This window comes from Cynara cardunculus (assembly GCF_001531365.2).
Source record: "Cynara cardunculus var. scolymus isolate 2C chromosome LG 4, CcrdV1, whole genome shotgun sequence".
In the NCBI taxonomy this organism is placed as follows: Eukaryota; Viridiplantae; Streptophyta; class Magnoliopsida; order Asterales; family Asteraceae; genus Cynara; species Cynara cardunculus.
In genome coordinates this window covers 19,415,314-19,437,752 of record NC_037531.1, presented here as the reverse complement: position 1 = coordinate 19,437,752, position 22,439 = coordinate 19,415,314, and the positions used below count along the sequence as shown (strand labels likewise).

The 22,439-nt window shown below is 36.4% G+C and overlaps 2 protein-coding genes across 2 annotated transcripts; one reads left to right on the top strand and one right to left on the bottom strand.

The window, feature by feature from the left end:
* Nucleotides 1-145: 145 nt before the first annotated feature.
* Nucleotides 146-4,481, bottom strand: LOC112511667. The gene is made up of 2 exons (XM_025117373.1): nucleotides 3,553-4,481; nucleotides 146-1,055 (listed from the first exon to the last, which is right to left on the bottom strand). The coding sequence occupies exons 1-2, from the start codon at nucleotides 4,060-4,062 to the stop codon at nucleotides 417-419; spliced, it is 1,149 nt and encodes a 382-aa protein (XP_024973141.1). The 5' UTR covers nucleotides 4,063-4,481; the 3' UTR covers nucleotides 146-416.
* Nucleotides 4,482-5,776: 1,295 nt separating this feature from the next.
* Nucleotides 5,777-15,788, top strand: LOC112511739 (uncharacterized RNA methyltransferase CT0009). The gene is made up of 10 exons (XM_025117467.1): nucleotides 5,777-6,310; nucleotides 7,118-7,360; nucleotides 8,494-8,655; nucleotides 9,484-9,593; nucleotides 10,813-10,921; nucleotides 11,711-11,866; nucleotides 13,716-13,831; nucleotides 13,918-14,084; nucleotides 15,175-15,305; nucleotides 15,381-15,788. Exons 1-10 carry the CDS (start codon nucleotides 5,882-5,884, stop codon nucleotides 15,486-15,488), a joined length of 1,731 nt encoding a protein of 576 aa, XP_024973235.1. The 5' UTR covers nucleotides 5,777-5,881; the 3' UTR covers nucleotides 15,489-15,788.
* The last annotated feature ends 6,651 nt before the right edge of the window (nucleotides 15,789-22,439 follow it).

The window sequence follows — 22,439 nt, the reverse complement described above, 5'->3', positions numbered from 1 at the left end:
TTGAACTCGAACATTCAAAAACTATTCAAGCTTGAGCTCAAGCTCCACTTTGAAAAAAGTTGTTCAAACTCGAGGCTATTATAATCTTTTCGAGCTGAACTCGAACAACCTGCTACTCAGACTCGTTTATACACTGCTTCACGCATTTTCATGGCAATTAGTTGCATAAAGTAGCAGAGATTTGATGTTAGAATACAACTTTTCAACAAAAACCCTACACACTCCCCATTTTTGTATCACACAACTTTCAAAACTACATCAATAATGGGATATAAACTTATTATTCAATAATGCCATCTAAGGTTTCTATTCTGTAACTACGAAAAGAATCCGGCTTCCGAGTGCCAACGTGGTGATGTGCGATAAAAATCCACCGGTTTTCACGCTTCTACTACGACCATCGGGCTATGAGTCAATTAGAAGCCAAAGAATTCCGAAGAATGTTGTAACAATGCCTCTAGAGCACTGGGGGCGAACTTTCTTGCAAACAGAAAGCAAACTGAAGTTGGCTGATTATTATAAATGCACGTTTGATCTTCGAGGATTTTCTTGAAAAAGTTCTTCGTGATATCGTTCTTCCCAAAAGTAGCTGGATGAGCACCGCCCCTTGACCAATCTACGTACGTAAGGCTCCGGTTTGCCAACAGATTTGGAGATTGAATAGTGAGCATAGTAGGGAAATAGTGTTCGTCAACGTAACATGCAGGTCTGCAGAATTGCTCGAATTTGGGGTAAAATTTGGTATCTTTAACGATATCAACTGCAAGATTTCTGTGGGTTTCGAACCATTGAGACCCTTTTCGCCATTGGGTGATGTTGACTTCTGGTAACATGTTATCGTTATATCGACCCCTACCATATGGGCCGGGCTCATCGAATGCACCCATGAAACTGAACCTGGATCTTGAAATGTAGCGATAAATTATGCTGAAATTGTGAAGGGCTATGCAGGCCTCAGATAAGAGTACAAACCACTCGTTTGAGATATCTAGCAATGCGTTGGCTAGAAGTCTTCTTTCGGCATCACACATGCTCATTCTTCCCCATTCCACCATCTGTATAGAATCAAGTAGAAGTGCTTGTTTAGGTTCTTTATACAGGAAGTGTATTCGAATATTGAGGGTGCGTTTGGTACAGAGACTGGCCAGGCCTGGACTGGAAAGGACAGGGCTGGAGGACAGGACTGGAGGGGATTGGAGGACAGGACAACAAGAGTGAGACAGGTTGGTGAAAGAACTGTGAAGGTTTTAGGGTTTTAATTTGACATGGATAGTTTAGAGTTTAAATAATGACGTGGGTCCCATTATTGGTGATAACATGTGTGCATTAGTGTTTACCAGAGGGTCATTGACCAAGCAGTACCTGGGGTACCGGTAGAGCCCAACCTCCTAGGAGCGCAAGGGTTCAAACCTCACAAGAGTGAGGAGTGTGTGAGTATTTGACGTATATAAAATATTATATACACCAGAAAAAAACATTTGGGTATTAGTATATCCGCCTTGTGATTCAAACTCATTGTGTGCAAGTGGATATTTAGGATAATGTACGATTTTGAGATCCCGCTGGCTGCTTTTAAGGCAAGATTAGTTATTGAAGGATACAGGAAAACAAATGGTGTGAACTTCTTAGACACATATGCAATAATCAGGCATTTCACTTCCATTGCGACCATGATTGCACTTGCAACCTTGACCTATCTTTATGTATATCATATGGATATCATAACTAAGTTTGTGAAAGACAATCCAAATACAATAAGGATACATAGAACAACCTGAGGTTCATTATTCTTGAGCCAAAAGACTAAAATATGCAAATTGGTAGTTACTTTATTGTTCCAAACAAGCACAAAAATGGTATGACCATTTTGATGCTGCTATTTTCTACTTTGGTTTTACACAAGTGATGATGGGTCTCATGTCAATTTATATGATATAGAAGTGTAATATATATGTCAATATATATATATATATATATATATATATAAAAGTTATTAAAGAACTCTTTTTATATGATATAGAAGTGGTGTCGCTATATGTTGAGTGTTTGTGGTTTCTCTCTCAAAAGGTCATGAAATCTGCCCTTGATCCCAAAATAAAAGGCAACATTTAGCTTAACACATAATATTTATCTAATAAATGTATTCTAGTATTAGTCAAATACCTGCGTTACCCTAAGAATGACATGGAAATATTATGGACCAGAATCGATTTTGTAATGATTCATAGTTGTAACTTCACCAAAAGGGCAAAAATTGAATTTATCTTGGCCAAATGGAGTAGGATGTGTAGCACAAAGCCATATAGCGGTTAGGTTACCATTTGAGGATACTCTTGCCAGTGGTTCACTGGTTAGGTTACCCTTTTTGTGAGTATTCATGATGAATAACGTGATAAAATATTCATGATGAATAACGTGGCAGATATTATGATGAATAATATTCATCATGAATACTCACAAAATAGGTGGTTCATGGGTTCCTAAAATATTTAAGATTCCTAAATGAACCTGCCCCTAATATTATATCCAGCTTAGAGAACTGTTATTACTCTACTTTGAGCTCAAAGTTGGAGTTTAACCATCCAAGACTGTTTGGGATAACTGTCTCGCATAGGAAGAGAAGTTGATAAGTTGTAGCGTTAGGACTCCAACTTTATAGCAGCTTCAAATGGATGAGCTCTTGCCCATTCATTTATTCACCACTATTCAGGAAATGGCAAGTCAAGTAGCTACTTTGAATACGATCAACGTATCAGTGCTGTTAGAGATCTACACTAAAACCTAATAGATGTAGTATCTAGCCTCTACAAACACAAAAATAATGGGGGAACAGAGATTGTGGACAGGTGAGAGGATTTTTACCTTTGTGATTCTATAATGCTCTCATAAAGACTGAATATACCCTCTTATGTTAACCTACCTTCTTGCTAGCAGAACCATTTTTTTTTGAGGTCACACATTCAAGAGCTTGTGAGCTGAACCTGACACAAAACTATTCCGTTTTTCCAATCTTCCAAGAAATGGAAAACATGCACATTTAGTAATTACATCTGTTTCTAAGCACCAACAAAAAGAGAGATCAAAGACGGATCAACATCCATGTATATGATTGCTAGCATGGACATGGGTTCCTCAAGATTTACCATAAGAAGTCATACCTTAATACCTAAAAGATTTTTGAACGAATTGTTTCACTTTCAATGTGCGCCATCTCGTACCAAATATATCAGAAATGAGAAAACTGGCTTCAATTTAGCATCCAGAACTTTACCAATGATGCAAAAACTTAATTTAAGCAGGTATAACCATGATCATAACACATGAAAACAAAGAGGGATATGTACTTAAGCTAAAATGTACTTTTCTATTTATGTTCATTTCAATATGGTTTTTCGGTCTCTTTAACGAGTTTCATAAGATTTCATATACAACTTAAAGTCAAGTAGTATAATTTTTAATCCTATACAACAACAATCAGTCAATCATTTTGTGACAATTTCAGGAATAGATATATAATGTAAGAAAAGAACAAAGAAGATAAATCTTGCTCACCTGACCAGGAATTTGCCTCCTGTAAAAGACTGAAGATGTCGAAAAGTTTGGTTTATATGAAGGCAGAGAATGAACATAAATGGAATAAAGTCCCTCGTTTCCTTCGAAAAACTTCTCCCACAATGGCGAAAGTGGCAGCGGTCCTCTTGTCAAGAACATGAATGCAATCTTGGGTAGTCTTTTGAAGGGATATTCTTTAATTTGGGGAACAAGTGAAGCTCTCCATAACAGCTCGCTATCATTCATAATATGCAGATAATTCGATGGAGGCTTAATCAAATTCTGTAAACTAATGGGTTCTTCAAAACAAGGTTGTGCTCCTGGAACAATATTCCGAATGCCTAAATTTCTGTTAATGCGCACACTAATGATCGATAGAACAATGCCCACACCTAGAACAAACACCATGAACCTAAGTAATCTTAATGGCAAAACCCTAGATTGATTTGTTCTAATTGAGTTGGTGGTGGGGTCTTTGCCTTCCTCCATTGTCACTAACCTCGACTGCATCTTTTAGGGCAAAAAAACGCAGATTTGTTCTAAGAGACAATTTCACAAACACCTTCAGTGCACGCTGTCGATTAAGAACACACAAACCCCAAAAGAAAATCCGACACGAACCTTACAATCATGTAAAGTTTTCATACTTCTGCCATGATAATTGGAATCCGTTTGAAAAGAAATCTATACCCATGTGAAGAAAATCAAAACCCCCATGCGATTTTTCACTGTAGGTTAAAAATAACAAGACGAAATAAACAATTATTTCTTCTTCCAAATATCTAGGTTGATTTTCTTGGGAAAGAATCAGCAAGGAACATGGGTGTGGTGTGATGAAAGAAACAGTAGTTGGGAGTGTGTAATTTGCAGTGTAATCGATGAGGGCGAGTGTCGGTGAATGTGCAAAGAGAGACAGGCAAGAAACATCAAAAGAACGACCAATTTAAGGAAAGTTTTTCAATAAGTTTATTACTTGTCGTTAAATCAAGAGTAAACCATAAATTTTGTGATAAATTATGGATTTGGTCCTTTTGATGCGTTAAAGTTACGGTTTTGGTATCTAAATCAAAAGCCGTGTTAAGCGTATTTTTACCCTTGGATCAGTGGACCTATCACTATTTTCGTTAAAGATAAGGGTATTTTTGTCTTTTTATTTTGATGCGTTTTTTTGTTTTTCGTAATAAAGTCCAAACAATGTGCTTGGTTAATGGTAGAGGTGTAAACGAGTCGAGTAGCAGGTTATTTGAGCTTTCGAGCTTGAACAACTTTTTCAAAGTCGGACTCTATCTCGAGCTCGAATATTTTTTAATGTTTGGGCTCATGCTCGATGCTCGTTTATGAGCTCGAATTCGAGACTCATTAACTCGTTTATTTACTCAAACTCGATGATTTGTGAACATATAAATATGTTTGGCTCGGAAAAGTTTATGCTTGAATAGTTTGGCCTTGGTTAGTAAAGTTTAATCGGGTTTTCAAATAAGTCGAGTTTAACAGTGGTGTTATGGAGCTCGATTCGTTAAGTTATGCCATCTTTATTTTGTCTTCAAGATCGACTCGAGTTCGATAATTATTAAGCTCGTTAAAAGCTCGACTCGTCTACACTATCATGTATGCTCTTCATATACATATATTTTCAATTTATTCATATCCATATATAATTCATTCATATATATGTTCAGTAACTGTGAACATATATATGTAAATTGAGAAAATTAACTGAATGTGATATACGTAAGAAATATGAATAAGTTGCATCAAATTGCTGATGATGAAAAAGAAATTATGAGTAGAGAAATAACATATTCAATGTTAGAAGAATATTTTAATATACCAAAGTATCAACCCGACCAACCCGTACGGGTTGGGTTGAGTTAAAATTTTACCAAACCGTAAGTATTGGGTTGGGTTGTTCAAATATCTTTAACCCGATCAACTCAACCCATAAACACCCTAGGTCCAAGGATGAAAAAAGCAAAAAGAAAATGCGTTTTTTTAGTAAAATTGGTTATTTGGGTATCCCTTAACCATTCAACATCATAATTTTATTATAAACAATTACCAAACAATTATATTTTATTTTTTATTATATCATAAAAATCACCTAAATCATTTTGACTACTTAATTATTCTTGATCAAACCATTCAGTAACTAATAAACCCAAGGAGCCGCTAACAAACAACCGTATTGTATTTGAAATTTAAAAATTGTTTTGAAGGGCAAATTGCGTTTGCAAAATTTGTTCCATTTCGAGTTAATCCCTATCCTTACCCAAAGTTTACCCTCGGCGTCCATTACCTCCGATATTTTCCGGTGAGGTAACGGTGGTCAATGGCGGCCATCATGCCGACTTTCAGTCTACGGCAACTTCCATGGCTTAACAAGTTCCGTTCAGCTCTTTCTCCGCCGCCGCCTCCGCTGCCATACCTTCGCCGTTCTTCTTCTTCCATGGCTTTACCTCTTGATGTTTCTTCCGCCATCTCTTCTTCTTCAATTGAAGACTCAGAGGAACCTAAATTGGATATTGATACATTCTCCACCGCCATTGAAGAACCAAATAACAGAAATAAGAACAGAAAAACTAAGCCGCTTTTTCCAAAGCGAGGCGAGACATTGGAACTTGTATGCGAGTCGATAGCTTTTAAAGGAAAAGGTCTGTGTAAGGTGGAAGATACTGGTTATGTAGTTATGTGCGATCGTGCTCTTCCTGGTGAACGATTTATTGGTCGAGTTACTCGCAAAAAGAACAATTACTCCGAGGTTCGTTAATTTTTTGTCCTACTACATTGCTCTATAGAAGTCATTATTGCTCAATTTCAATGAAATTTAGGATGTTTTGCTATTTCTGCAATTGGTTAGGGCTCGTGTAGTTTTCTGTTCCATAAGCAAGTTCATTTACGCTGCCAATCAATCATCAACCGTGAATGTTAGGATGTTCTAGGCGAAATTAAATGGGTTTTTATGCCTTTGCAATAGTGGATTTTGCTGAGTTTCACCTTTTTTTGAATCAAATTCGAAGCAAAACACATAAGCAAATTGATAAACAAAAGTAGAAGCAATAACGGAAATCACTGGCCGTAAAATCCATTTAAAGTAAAATTTGTGAGTTTTCGGCCAATGATTTATGTTATTGCTTCTAGTTTTGTTCTAGTTTTGTTATCGATAAACAAAACTAGAAGCAATAATAAAAATAGAAATTACCGGCTATAAAACTCATTTAAAGTAGAATTTGTGAGTTTTTCGGCCATTGATTTCTGTTCTTGCTTCTAATTTTGTTTATCAGTTTGCTTATATGTTTGCTTGATTAGTTGATTTGCTTCTGATTTGATTAAAAGAAGGCTAAGACCAGCAAAATCTGCTGTTTTGTAACGGTTGTTAGTGAGTTTTTCCATGTATTTGGTGTTTGACAAGAAATGCTGCTTACAACTCTGACCTTACAACCCTACAGATGGCAAGGATTTTTCTTAAAATGCCGAGTAAATAAACAAAATTTGATTATATAGCCTGCACCATTTGCTTATGTTAAATTTGAAGTTTGATGCTGTATGGGCCTTGTTAGAAGTGCAGGTGACTAAACTGAAGACACTAAGTCCTCATATGGATATGGTGGAAGCACCGTGTGAATATGCTTCACATTGTGGAGGTTGTAAGACACAAAGTCTACTATATGAAGCTCAGGTTAGAGCTAAGGAAGATCAAGTCCGGGATTTGGTGGTACATGTTGGAAAATTCTCTTTTAAGGACCCAGAATTTGATAATGTAATGAAGGCCATTGTTCCATGTGATATGCAATTTCACTACCGAAACAAGGTCAGTAAAGACTCAAAGCCGCTTCCCCACATTTTCATGTATTTATTTGTTGTCAAACTGCTATTTCTCTTTGTGCATACACATATACCTAGTAAGAGGGAGGATCATGCTAGAAGTTGATCAATTTGCAAGAAAGTGAGAAGTTCCAAGATCATACATGATTACATATAATATGAACACGTAATCATATGATCAAATTTTCTTGCAAATTGACAACCGCCATCTTATTCAATTTTCTCTTCCCGAGCAAGTCTTGGTTTGTAACATCCCCGACCAACCGTGCTAGATATTGTCCGCTTTATTCACACCTGGACTCACGGTCTTAAAACGCGATTATAGAGGACGTATTCAGTCCCGTATAAAGAAACCTCTGTTCCCCTCCCCAACTGATGTGTGATCTCACAATCCACCCCTTCAGGGAGCCCAACGTTCTCGATGGCACACCAGTCCGGTTCGTGGCTCTTATACCATTTGTAACATCCCCGGCCAACCGTACCAGGTGTTAGATATTGTCCGCTTTATTCACACCTGGACTCGCGGTTTTAAAACGCGATGATAGAGGACGTATTCAGTCTTGTATAAAGAAACCTTTGTTCCCCTCTGATCCGATGTGTGATCTCATAATCCACCCCCCTCAGGGAGCCCACCGTTGTCGCTGGCACACCAGTTCGGTTCGCGGCTCTGATACCATTTGTAACATCCCTGGCCAACCGCACCAGGTGTTAGATATTGTCCGCTTTATCCACACTTAGACCCACGGTTTTAAAACGCGTCTGATAGAGGAGGTATCTGGTATTCCCCTTCCCAACTGATGTGGGATCTCACATGGTCGTTCTTATCCTAGCATCATCACCTCTCTTGAGCTCTTATGTTGTGGAGGACGATTGCAATTCGATTGCGAACTATAATTTTGCATGTGTGATGAAATGCCTTGGATCTAAAAATCACATCTTCTCACCAGTCATATATATGTAGGAATGAAGCAGTCTATCACATGCTAGTTTGCCTCATAGTGTGTTCACATGTGTGATTATATCTCCCGTGTTCTGTTATTTAATACAAGCAAGAAGTTGTATGTTATCTTCTCGTGTTGAAGAGAAGAAATACTGAAGGAACGGTTTGTTGTTATGCAGATGGAATTTTCCTTTGGTCCCAAAAGATGGCTGCCCAAAGAACAATTACATGAGAGAAGCGAAGATGCTAATGTCTATGCTTTGGGATTGCATGCTCCTGGTTTTTTTGATAAGGTGTTAAATGTCGACAAGTGCTTTTTACAAAGTGAACCGGCGAATAAGGTAATAATATTTTGGCTTCTATGGAACCATTTTTAATTACTTCTATATACCTGTGCATACAGTACATATGAATTGTTTATTAGGACGTTCTTCGGTTTTCCATTTTTTTTGTGGTTTCCCCCTGAACCCAACCCTTATTTGACACTATTAGACAATTATGCATATATGGTGGATAAGTATACATGCAGGGACACATGTATTCGAATTTGGTTGTCCATTGATTTGGACAAAGGCGGACCTAGGAGTTTTTTCAAGTGGTTGCACCATTTTACTAAAAAAACGAAGATATAGATATTTTTTACAAAATAATCATTGGTTTGTTGGTTGGTTCCTTTCTTTTCGTATGTGAGGTCATGTATTCTAGTCTTTTATTGCAACAAATTTCAGAAACATAATAAAAAGATAAAAAAATGACATAAGTGGGATTCAGACCTGCGCCTGGCGTGCGAGAAAAGCCATACAAACCAACTCTACCAAAGGAAACTTGTGTCATCATTGTAGTTTCAAAATATATATGGTTACACATAACAAAATGATACGGTGGCACCTTTCACTACCCTATATTTTTTACAATACGATGGAGGAACGAACGGTAGCCCGTGCCACCGTATGAAATAGAGTGGGTCTGCCCCCAGGATTTGGATATACATAGATCCAACCAACAAACGTGTAGAGAGAATGTAAGAGAAGGGTAAATCATGGGATCTTCTTATTGTTAGCGATGTTGATGGTGTGTTTGATTCAAGTAATCCTCTATACGGAAATAACCAGTACAATTGTGCAATCCTTTAGCATACTTTCTATTTAAGTTGCATTTCTGATGTATAGGTTCTTGCAGCTGTTCAAGATTGTTGGAGGAATCAAGAACTAGGATTGTCACCATATGATTGCCACTCTCATGCCGGATTTCTGAAACACCTAATGATAAGAAGCGGAAGGTACTAATATTGTTTCATTTTTTTGTGAAATGTTGAGTTGATGCCCGATTTTTGTCTATTGATATCACTTTACCATGAGGGTGTGCTTGGTTCGGAGGATTGGAATCTGGTGGAATGAGAATGGTCAATTCTGTTGGCCAAATTCCTTTCCAGCGTTTGGTTTACCCCTGAAATGGAGTTGAATTCCATACATTCTACCAACCATGGATTTCATCATTTCATTATAGTATGAAAGGAATTGAATTCTATTCCAACCAAATTTCTTAAGATGACAAAACTACCCATTAAACCAAGTTTCTTAAGTTAAGAAAAATAAATATAAAAATAAACAAGAAAATTCAAAGAGGCGTATTTTGGTCATTTTTCATCATTTCATTCTGATTCCTCCGTAAACTAAAAAGACAAATTCCAGTTCATTTGACAGATTATATTCCAATTCCTGCCAACCAAACGCTTGGTCAAACTTGATAACATTCTATTCCAATTCCTTTGACATATTCCATTCCTTCAAAAATATATTGCGAACCTGAGAGTTATCTCTCACTGTAAGATCCCACATCGGTTGGGGAGAGCAACAAATCTTGCCTTATAAGGGATGGGATACCTCCTCTATTAGACGCGTTTTAAAACGGTGAGTCCAGGTGAGGACAAAGCGGACAATATTTAGTACGGTTGGCCTGAGATGTTACACTCACCGACCTTTCAATGCTCCTAAGTCCTAACGATGATGTGTCAAATGATCACAGGGTTCATATTCGTCAAGCATAATAGAATATCGCACCAACAATTCATATTTCATGTATTTGCTAATACTTGTTTTCCTCAAAGTTTAGCTACACTAAACATATATTATGCTAGACAAGACAAACTAGTGTTAGTTGTGCTCCAATAAAACTTATACTCCCTCGTCCCAAAATAAATTTCCACAATGAGAATGAGACACAGTTTAAGAATGTGTAATTATTACACTTTTTAATCAACTAGAGGAGACTTTTACCCTCAATAATAGAGAGAAACTTTCTCCATCTCATAATTGAGGGTAGAATGGGAAAGTAAACACTTACTAAGGTGGACACTTATTTTGGGTCAAACTAAAATAGAAACGTAGACAATTTTTTTGGGACGGAGGGAGTAATAGGTTTTCATCTCTTTTTGTATACTTAAGTATCATAGACCAATCCTAACATACGCCAAATTAAAAGTCTACTATTTTTTCCAGAGATGTTGAGACTCGGCTCCCTCAACTTATGATTAATTTTGTGACGTCTTCCTACAAGCCAGAGTTGTTGAAGCCCCTTGTTGACAAGCTTGCAGTTATCCCAGAAGTGGTACGTAGATTATCACATACTTTCTGTTAGTTTTCATAAAGAAGATGCTCCATGATACATTTATCACATTTCCTGGTATCTTATGTCCATAATAGGCGTACATCCCCCTAGAGCAGATCATTTGCAGGCTTGGGCCGGCCTAACCTATTTTTCTTGTCCAACGGGCCTAATATAGCAGACCCAAGCACTTTTTTACGAGCTTGAAAACTTGCCATTACCCGCCCCATAAATGGGCAGGGCTTGTTAGCTAACAGGCCTAAAAGTCTTTTTATATTTTTAAGAAAACAAAACTTATATAAAATCACAAGTTCTGTAAAATAATTCAAAATAGACAACAATTTTTTCTACTTAAAACTAAAAGTAAATACATAACAACATAATTTAGAAAAATTGAGTAGGAATTGATAAGCATCAAGAATTTTCAATTTTATTTATTTGCAAATTTTAATTATAAAAGTTGATTATTATAAAAATATAAACGGGCCGGGAGGGCCTGCCCAAAAACTTTTTTGCATCACCCATGCCTGCCCATTAATTTTAAAAAGTTAGTCCAGGACCGCCCATTTCTTCGAGAATGGTAGTCCAAGCCTACTTTTCTAGTGGGCCGGACAAGGCGGGTCTAGCGGGCCATCCCGCCCGTGATCAGCTCTACCCCGGGGCGCGGGTGGGATATACTGCTCTTGTTTGGTTTGGTTTGGTTCCATTTAATGAAGAATTGATGGTGGGATCTTCAGTCGTTTTATTCGGTAAATTTATCATTTTCCCTTGTTTAACAACTATGATGGATAGGTAAGCATCATGAACAATGTAAATACTAAAGTTGGTAACATGTCTCTTGGAGAGGAAGAGTACAAATTGTATGGGAAGGCTACTATCACCGAGATCTTAAGAGGATTAGCATTCGAAATTTCAGCGAACTCTTTCTTCCAAACAAATGCGCACCAGGTATGTATTGAAATAGAAATCAAGTGTACTTTCATCATTTGGTACCCTCTGTCCCAAGATAAATGTTCACAATGAAAAAAGGCACACGGTTTTAGGAGTATATAATTAATACACTTTTTCATTAACAAAAGGACAATTTTACCCTTAATTATAGAGAGATAAATTTCTTCATCTCATAATAAAGGGTAGAATGGAAAAGTAGACATTTACTTCTGAAAGTGGACACTTATATTAGGACAAACTAAAATAGTAATATAGACCCTTATTTTGGGATGGGGGGAGTATACATTAGTTTCTACTTGTATTACATTTTTTACCATTGTTGTGTGCTTGCACGACACCAAGCATCGTCATCTACGTGTTATTTGTCCGATTACCTATTATATTTCCTATCTTATTGCTTGCTTGTACACACCTTTGCGTCTCGCCAGGGGTGGGGGTTCACGGAAAAAGCCTCCCAATCCTAGTGGTTGAGGTAAGGTCTGTGTACATCTTAACCCTCCCAGACCCTAGGGGAGGACCTATGAAACCCAAAGTGGGGTCCATGCACCCGCTCAACTTATTTTCGTAAGTAGAATTTTCTTTTGGGTATGAAAGGTGCATCCACTAAACTTTGAGGGGTGCTTCGGGATATTAGAAAATACAAAGAACATCAAAAAAGTCTCGAGATCAACCAAAAAACATAAAAAATCCCTTGAAACAATGGCATTCGGCTGTAAACACATTCAGAGACTTTGTTCGGGACTTTGATCCACCTTAAAGGTGCATCCGCTTGGCAAAAATCCTGGGTCCACCGCTGCTAGACCCTACTTTCAAGTGGAATTTAGGACCGGTTTGTTTGCAGCTTAATGAGCTTAATGAAATTCATAGTTTGTTCGGTCAGCTATATGTTCACTGTTTGGTAATGGCATAATGATATAGAAAGTGCTTATTCAGTAAGCTTCTAGTGAGACGCTTTCTGCAGAAAGCCTGTCCCTCCCAATTAAAAAACATGCTCCTTCCATCTATGAAAAACCCATCCTAAACAAAAACCTTCCCGATCTATAAAGACAAATGTGGAGACAGGGTATGTTCGTTATACCCTTCATGACTCGTTTAGGAATAACCAAACAAGAGAGATCCTGCCCATTGGATTTAGATTCCGCTAATGCGGATAGAGATAGATATATTAGTGTGTACTCGGATGGAAGTGCTGCCTTGAGACCGTAACGGCATTTCTGTCAATCGGCGGAAGACTCATGCATCCTGGGAGGGTACGACTTCAAGGGATGGACTCGATCGAACGGCCAAGTGAATGATTTGAAATTCGAGTTATTTCACGGAATAACACTCGTATATATTGAGCTCGTAATGGTACCTCGCAATTCAAAAGTCTCTTTCCGGAAGGGAAAAAAAGAAGTACCCCCCATCATAGTGAACCTCTCCTTGTGATCGGGATGAGGTAGATGCCTCCCAGCCGGGGGGCGGATCGAATCGGAGTTTCCTTAGGTAGCCACCGACCTACCGAAGAAAGACTGTTGGCAGCAGGTGGAGACATTTCTGACAAATGACCCTGCATCTTTTTTATCTCTCCCGCATTTTTTTGTATAAGTATTTCAGATTAAAAAAGAGTGCATAGATTCAGAGGTTCGATAACTTGTAATAAAACTGATGAAATTTACTTTTGAACTCATTTTTTTTATCCATTTTAATCTGTACTAAAAAACAAATTAATCCACATGGATAGATTTATCCATACAGGACTTAATGGAAAACCAACCAAACAGCCCCTTAATAGGTTCATTTGGTTATACACTTATGCTACCCTCAGTAGTAACGATAATGACTACTTTGTCGATTTATCGTGCAGGCCGAGATTCTATACAAGCTAGTAGAAGATTCTGCCGGTCTCAAAGGAGATGGCTCGGAAATAGTTCTCGATCTCTTTTGTGGAACTGGAACCATTGGCCTGACTCTAGCTAAAAAGTATGACCAATTATTTCTCTCTTGGGTTGAATGTATCGAATGCGTGCGTCTGAACAGATTTTCTCCTTTGGATTTTGTTATTTCAGGGTAAAACATGTTTATGGTTATGAGGTAGTTCCTGAAGCCATCTCTGATGCCCGTCGGAACGCCAAGCTGAATGGTCTCCACAATGCCACATTTATCCAAGGGGATCTCAATAAAATTAGCGAAAGTTTTGGGAAAGATTTTCCGAAACCAGACATCGTCATATCAGGTTGTCCCTCTTCGTGCATGAACATTTACTTGGCTTGCACATATAGTAGTGTGAGAATGGAAGTTATGGTGAGAAGTGTAAGAAGGGATCTGAACCTTGATCACTTTTAATCTCACCCTTACCCATGAATTGCGCTTATCACAGGAATTGATCCGATGCATCTGATTAGTGTTGATCCAAGGGTGGAGATCTCTTCTCACCATAACTTCGATTCTCACCGGAACCCAACCCGATGAGAAGGGAGTCAATGTGAGAAGCGTAAGAAGGGATCTCCACCCTGGATGCACATTAGGATGAGATGCACCGGATCAATCCCATATCAAGCGCGATTCATGGGTGGATTTGAGATTAAAGGTGATCGTAGGTCCAGGTCCTTTGTTACGCTTCTCACCTTAACTCTCATTCTCACACGATCCTTCGCCTATATATATATATATATATATAATGGGAGGTTCAAATAAGGAGGCTTGATATCGTGAGAAGGTAGGGGAAGGTTGAAGGAAGGTTCATATGTGAATCATTAAAAAATTCCATTTGAAGGATGCATATGTGAACCCATATGAATAATCTGTAATTTCAGTTCACATTTGCATCTTTAAATAGATTTTTTCAATGGATTCACATACGAATCTTCTCTTAACCATCCCTTCTTACCTTCTCATAATATTTAGCCTTTTTATTTGAACCACCCCTATATATGGACAACAAGTCAGGTTCATACGATAACATTAACCAAATAAGAGAACATGAACACGGCTAAATTACATGTGCTTTTAAACTAAAATATCGTGTTTTTGAGTTATAGGGAAGGGAAAGGAAATGAAATAATGCCAACTTTCCTCTCAAAACTTTTCTCCCAATTGTAAGAGGAAAGGGGAAAAAGAAATAATATCAATTAAAAATATTTATAAAATTACACATCTACCCATCAATTACAATATTTGTGAAATAAATTAGGGTATATTTGTAAAACTGACATATTTCCTTCCCATATTTCAGAACACGACGTCAAAAGTAGGATTCTGTGCAAGATTTCTTGCTCTCTACCTTGCTTTTTTTTTTCTAACTTGTTTTTTGTACCCGTCTTCAGATCCAAACCGACCCGGCATGCATACTAACTTGATCAAATACTTGCTAAAGCTAAAGGCACCTCGGATCGTTTATGTATCATGTAACCCTGCCACATGTGCACGTGACCTTGATTATCTTTGTCACGGTTCGGTGAGTACCACTCTTACGACAAAGTTTGCTCAACTCCTTGCATCAATATTTGAGTGTTTACGGGGTTTTATGTAGGTGGAACAAAAATTACAAGGATGTTACAGACTAAGAAGTGTACAACCCGTCGACATGTTTCCTCACACTCCGCATATAGAATGTGTTTGTCTGTTGGAGCTTCGTTAATTGCTATTCGACCCTTATTGTTCTATGTGGGATTTACTGATTTGGTTTGGTTGGGTTTGTTTCAAATCCAACCTTCCAAGCTCGTTGACACGATTCATGGGACGGATTTAGACTTGCCCGTGCACCCGTTCCATTGTCCAGTACAATGGAAGTTTTTTGGGGGCGTTAAAAGATTTGATTTGTGCGTTCATAAGTTGAGAAAAAAGTGTAGGTGCAGATTGCAATATATTGGTAGTGTCATTGCATGTAGCATTACAAGTTGTAGGTTTGAATCCCGATGGCTATTTTATGTAACACTATAAAAAAAAACAAACTACTTGGGTGGTCAAAAAATCACTATTACAATCTGTCGGGTAAAATGTTGCAAAATTTGTGTTTGTTTTTATTCAGTATAGTGGTATTTTTTTTCCTCAGTTATCATAAGACATCCAGTTTTTTCTATTGTGTATCCATTTTAACTGATAATCAGTATATCTTGTAACAATTGATGACATAGATGTTAAATTGTCAAGTTATATTGTAATTTCTGAGTACTGAAAACTTGTTTACCGGTTAAATTAGGTACAACATCGAAAAAGTATTAAAACGTTTGTTACACTATACTGGAAACTTTTTATTGTCACGCTAAATATTAAAGACAAATTTCGTTATCGTTTTGTGTGTGAATTTCAACGTGATAAGTTGGGCTTCAAACCATTTTTCTCTTTGAAGTTTGGACTAGAGATGACCAAATTAGGTTTGATCCAGCTCGAGACGGATTAGAACAGATTATGATTTGATGACCTGGGACCGGTTTTAAGCAGGACCAAGTTTTTAATTCTCCCAAGTTGTTATAAATTATAGAGCAAATTGCATGAAAAATTAACGTACTTTAACTTGATTCATATTTTGGGTAACGTACTTTCAAAACTTCCATTTTGATACTTAAGATGTAAAGTTTTAAATATTTAAGTAACCTGGTAACTGATTGAAGCATTAACCGATTATCATGTTGATGTGGTATCCGACTCAGGGGATGTTTACCAAATGCTTACTTTGATAAGTGAACACCAAGTCACATTACCGGATGAATATGACAAGGACCAATAATTTTATCCGGTAAGAGCGAGACAAGGACCAAGAGTCTTACCCGATAAGTGAGGGCGACGACTCTTACCACGGTAAGGGCATGAATATAGTAAGGACCAATAATCTTACCCGGTAAGAATGAGACAAGGACCAAGAGTCTTACCTGGTAGGTGAGGGCGACGACTCTTATCACGGTAAGCGCTTACCGGGTAAATTAAAACCGTTTTGGTGGACTAAAATCTTACCCGGTAAGTATATGATAATGTTAAATTTTACCGGTAAGCACTTACAGGGTAAGTATTTGGTAAACGGCCCTTCAGTATTATTTGCTAACGTGGTTAGTAACATAATTTTTTTAATTTAAAATTAGTCATCAACTGGTTATCCGAGTACTTAAATGTTTAAAACTTTACATTTTAGGTAAAAAAATGAAAGTTTTAAAAGCACGTTACCCAAAATAAGAATCAAGTTAAAGTACATTATTTTTTCGTCAAATCATAATTATAAAAACATTATAACTTTTAAGGGACCGATTTGATACCAAAACCGATTTATTGACCATCATTGTGCTCTTTTTTCCCCTATTTATATATGGGCCTTTCTTTATCAAGCTTCATTCTTCAGCCCAATTCCTCTAAATCCAGGCCCATTTAATTAACGATTAACAAGAAACTTCTTTCGATTATGGTGGCGATGAACCGATGATCATATCAAGAACGATGAATCTTGCATTCATATACGACACCCCAATCATTAATTTACAAATCTAGAGGGATTTTAGCATCTGTACGTATGGGATTCATCTGCAAGTTCCAGAAAGCTCGTTAGGGATGGAAATGGAATCTTGTTGGCGATGGTGACCGAATATCGATCATTTCTGAAAGAAGATAAGGGTGGGTTTTCCATCGGGGTCCCCTACAATGACGAGATCTATTAAAATCGGACTGGCAACTGTGAGCTGTTTCTTTATGGTAAATCTGTTTTAAATCTCTTTGTTTCTTGGAATTTGTCTTCATTTTGTTGTTGTCAATGGTATTGTAGACAAGGTGTTCGACAAAATTACCAAGAGAGATTTTGATAGAGGTGGGGGACTTGGCAATTGATGGACCATGACTAGGGGCGTTTGCGGTCCGGTTTGGACGGTTTAACTTTAACCCCCCAAACTATAAACCAAACGGTAGTTGCGGTTCATAAAATTTCTCAAACCCACCGGTTAGCAAGTGACCGAACCGGTCAAACCGACCATAAAAAGGCGGTCTAGTTTAACCGATTTAATCGGTTTGGGTCTGCTTCAACTTAGAAAAACATAACATCAACATAAAATTTCTACATATATATATTATTAAAAAATAGGATATTGAATTATAAAATATACGTCTATCTCTATAACCAAAAGAGCACAGAGCAAGTTGAAAAAATGTTAAACAAATCCAATAACAATAGTTGAAATTTTGGATAAATATTGAGCAAGTTGAAGGACGATTTGAAATGAAAACTAAAAAATAATGTCTTGAACCTATTTTTTTTTTTAATTCTGATCTAGAACATGAACTAGATATAACTAATATATATGTATTTTTGGTGGTCAGTTTGGTCCAGACTCGGTTCAGACTGTTCAAAAAAACGTTCAAACTGCAACAGAGCAGACCGAACCAAGAGGTTTTTGTATAATTTTTCAGACCAGATCTCACCTGCCAAATCGCTCAAACCATCAAAAATGTTATGGTTTAACTTGATTTGACCTCTCCCACAATTTTTTTGAACACCCCTCCCCATGACTAGCACATCATCCCAACTCTCCTCTATTTTCTTGTAATCAATGTCGATTAACCTATTAGCTTACCCGATAAGTGCTTATTGGGTTACTTTACTTTATCGAATGAACACAAAAATGATTAAGAATCTTATCCGATAAGAAGATGACAAGGATCGAGAGTCTTATCCTGTAACTGTAAGTGAAGGTGACAACTCTTACCTAGTTAGCGTTTATTAGGTAAATTGTTTTATACGATGTTATTTTGATAGACTAAAATCATGTTCGATAAGATAAGTGATAGTGTTGAATCTTACCGATAAACACTTACTGAGTAAAGTGTTTAGGTAAACGACACCTTAAATATTTGAATGTTTGACAATTATTATCATTATCGTAACTTTAAATCGTAGCAATAAATATATTAATTTGAAATATATATGTAAATTAAATAATTAAACATAACAATTAGATACTTTTGAAAATGGATACTTAAATTTGAGACAAACTAAAATAAAAATATTGAGACTTATTTTGAAACAAAAGGAGTACTAATTTTTTACGACGTTAAAGGTTGAGGTTTGGGATCATGTGAGACAACATTTTTACACTTGAAACTTTATAGCAAAACATTGTGAAATAAACCTTCACAATGTTTTTGCTGTGAAAGTTTGACTTTTTTATCTTCATAACATTTTGTTGTTAAGTTTCAAGTGTAAAAATATTGTTTCATGAAGAAAAATAAAACGTAAATCCAACCTAAAAAATTGATGATATGATTTTGTTTAAGTATCTAAAAGAATTATGATATTGTTTAACGTTGAACGACATTGAGGCAATGCTCCGATCAAACGGTTGGTATTGTCGAAAGTTAGGCGTCCACATAATGTGCCACGTATATTTTGGTTGTTTGTATTCCAACCAATATTTTTAAGCCACGTGTGAGGAAGCTGATGGTGTTCACGTGCCACGAAGGATGATGTAAGAAAGTGATAATCGTAATAAGCACACGCGCGCATCATTTATGAAGACATTGACACCCATATATGGTTTCCTCTTATGTTTCTTTCTCCATATTTTTGTCCTTTGTTTATCTTTTTTTTTTAACACACACACACACATACATATACATATATAGGGTTGGGTTCATATGAGACCAAAGATTTTTTGTAAGACTTGTAAGACCAATTTATATTCATTGATCAACTTTATAAGCTAATGATCTAATGGTTTAAAGTTGTATGGTGACAATTTTGTGATTATTAAGAAGTCTCGTGGCAATTTTGTGATTATGAATGTTCAGATTGTAGATCTAATCCAAGGGTTGAGAATTGGTCTTACGGGTCTCACAAAAAACCCTTGGTCTCACATGATGCCAAGTCTATATATATATATAAGGGTTCAAACGAGAAAAATAAGAAAGACGTGGATGGGTAAAACTGAAAATAGGAATATAAAATAAAATAACATGATCAGATTATATTACATAATAGGGTCGATGGTTTTAAGGAGAAAGAAATCAGTCGACTTTGGAGGCGTAGACGAAGAAGAGGAAGGGGATTTCTAAGAGGTATGTGTTACGTATCACATCTTTATCATATACACAACATATACAATCAATGACTCCTTCTATATCACACGATATCACAGAGTGTGCATCACACGATTAGGGCAAAATCAAGAAGTCGTTATTCTGTTTGGGCATCACAGATTTATCACGGTGTCATAATTGTAAGGAGAAATTGAGAAATTAGACCCTGAATTAGTAATATATGCTCATTTCCCTTCTTTATCACAGTTGTGTGGTATCACATGCTTAGAGTAAAATCAAGAAATTGTTACCCTGTTTGGCTGTCACAGATTTATCACCGTGTGATTATCATAAGGAAAATCGATAAATCGTTACCCTATCACACATTTATCACAGAGAAGGAATAATCATAACACAATAGCGATTGGGTGTTCAACATATATATTTGATCAACCTTAAAAATGCACCCGCTCAACAAAAATATTGGGCCAACTGCTACATTTGGGTAGTAGCCATAAAGTTGTTTATATAAAAATATAGAAGAAAACAATAATCAGAGGGTCTTTGGCTTAGCGGTATGTGAGTCATTGGCCTCCTAGAAAGTCAAGAGTTTAAACCTTACCACAAGTAAAGGGGATGTGTGAGTTTATTGGTTCTATTTACTGTTTATAAATATTATATACTTCAAAAAAGAAAACAGCAAAACATATGTTATTTTAAACATAAAAAATATATCTATGAAATGATTTAAATAAAAAGGCGAAGGTGGAAACAAAGTTATTTGGCCTTTGGAATACAAAAGAAAACAAAAAGGGAGTTGACAATCAAGAATTTGAAGTTGCAATTTTCAAATGGAAACCCATTCATTTGAGCTGTAGTCATGGGCTGCATGTGCACTCAATATACATATACATATACATATACATATACATATACATATACATATACATAGGGTTGAGTTCACGTGAGACCAGTATGTTTTCGTAAGACATGTGAAACCACTTTTTTACACTTGAAACTTCACAGCAAAACACTGTAAATGTATTAAAAAAAAACCACTGTGAAAGTTTATTTCATAGCGTTTTGCTATAACTTTTCAAATGTAAAAAAGTGGTTTTCCGAAAAGATGTTGGTATTTCGTGAACCCTACCGACCGTATATATGTATATTAGCAATAAAAAATAATATATGAAATAAAATATTTAAGAAATGAGTAAATAATGAATGAAAATTGGTTATGATGAAAGTATGATTAAAAGGGGAGATGAGAAAGTGGATTCTGGTGAGTGCTCAACTCTTAAACTTGCAGACCGCATGAAATACACCACCGAACACCAGTTTTGCAGCTTTTAATTCCACACATTTTTTTTATACTTAATTATTATACATCCATCTGCATATATATATATATATATATATATATATATATATAATATAGGGTTGAGTTGGGTTCACGTGAGACCAGCCTGTTTTCGTGAGACCCATGAGACCATATTTTTACACGTAACCTTCACAGCAAAAACACTGTGAAGATTTAAAAAAAAGTCGAACCTTCACAGCAAAAACACTGTGAAGGTTTTAAAAAGTCACATTCACAGCATTTTGCTGTGAAGTTTCAAGTGTAAAATGTTGGTCTCACGGGTCTCACGAAAACAGGCTGGTCTCACATGATCCCAAGTCCACATATATATATATATATATATATATTTCACAGTGTTTTTGCTGTAAAGGTTCGACTTTTTTTAAATCTTCACAGTGTTTTTGCTGTGAAGGTTACGTGTAAAAATATGGTCTCACGGGTCTCACGAAAACAGGCTGGTCTCACGTGAACCCAACCCTATATATGTGTGTGTATATATATATATATGTGTATATATATATGTGTGTGTATATATATATGTGTATATATATATATATGTGTGTGTGTGTATATATATATATATATGTATATATATATATATATATGTGTGTGTGTGTGTGTGTGTATGCGCGTGTGTGGAGAATAGTGAAAAAAATACTGTTGTTTATAGTATTGTTTCATAATGTGAAATAAAAAGATACATTTAAATTAATCATATCATGAAATAATACTGTATTTTTCACGTATATGATTATCAGTTTTCTTGGTTCTTAGTCTTTTGTGGTTTTAGTTTTAATTATTCTCGGAAAGAGAGAGAGAGAGAGAGAGAGAGAGAGAGAGAGATGAATGAGTAGCTGGTAACAACATATATATATATATATATATATATATATATATATAGGGTTGTGAACGGGATGAACCGAGCTCAAACTTGGTTTAGTCGTGTTAATTGTTAACCTTGAACCTCGTTTGAGCTCGATAATCAACTTTGTTGATGCAAGCTTGAACTTTCACTCGAGGAAGGTTTCAACTCGATTTAGGAGCTTACGACTAGGGATGCTTAAAAACCCGATCAACCCAACACGAAATAATTCAACCCGAAGCAATTCAATGTCTAATCGAATTGTAAAATTTTCAAACTGTACGTATTGGTTGATATTGGGTTACTATTATTTGAACTCAACTCAATCCGATGAACCCGATATCCTTTTATTTATTGAATTTAATATGATTGTTGAG

Excerpts from the sequence above, each read along its gene's own strand:
- LOC112511667 (XM_025117373.1), bottom strand. The coding sequence starts at position 4,062 with ATGCAGTCGAGGTTAGTGACAATGGAGGAAGGCAAAGACCCCACCACC. Across the intron at positions 1,056-3,552 it reads GGAGGCAAATTCCTGGTCAG|ATGGTGGAATGGGGAAGAAT; the intron begins GTGAGCAAGATT and ends GATTCTATACAG.
- LOC112511739 (XM_025117467.1), top strand. The coding sequence starts at position 5,882 with ATGGCGGCCATCATGCCGACTTTCAGTCTACGGCAACTTCCATGGCTT. Across the intron at positions 7,361-8,493 it reads AATTTCACTACCGAAACAAG|ATGGAATTTTCCTTTGGTCC; the intron begins GTCAGTAAAGAC and ends GTTGTTATGCAG. Across the intron at positions 10,922-11,710 it reads TTGCAGTTATCCCAGAAGTG|GTAAGCATCATGAACAATGT; the intron begins GTACGTAGATTA and ends TATGATGGATAG.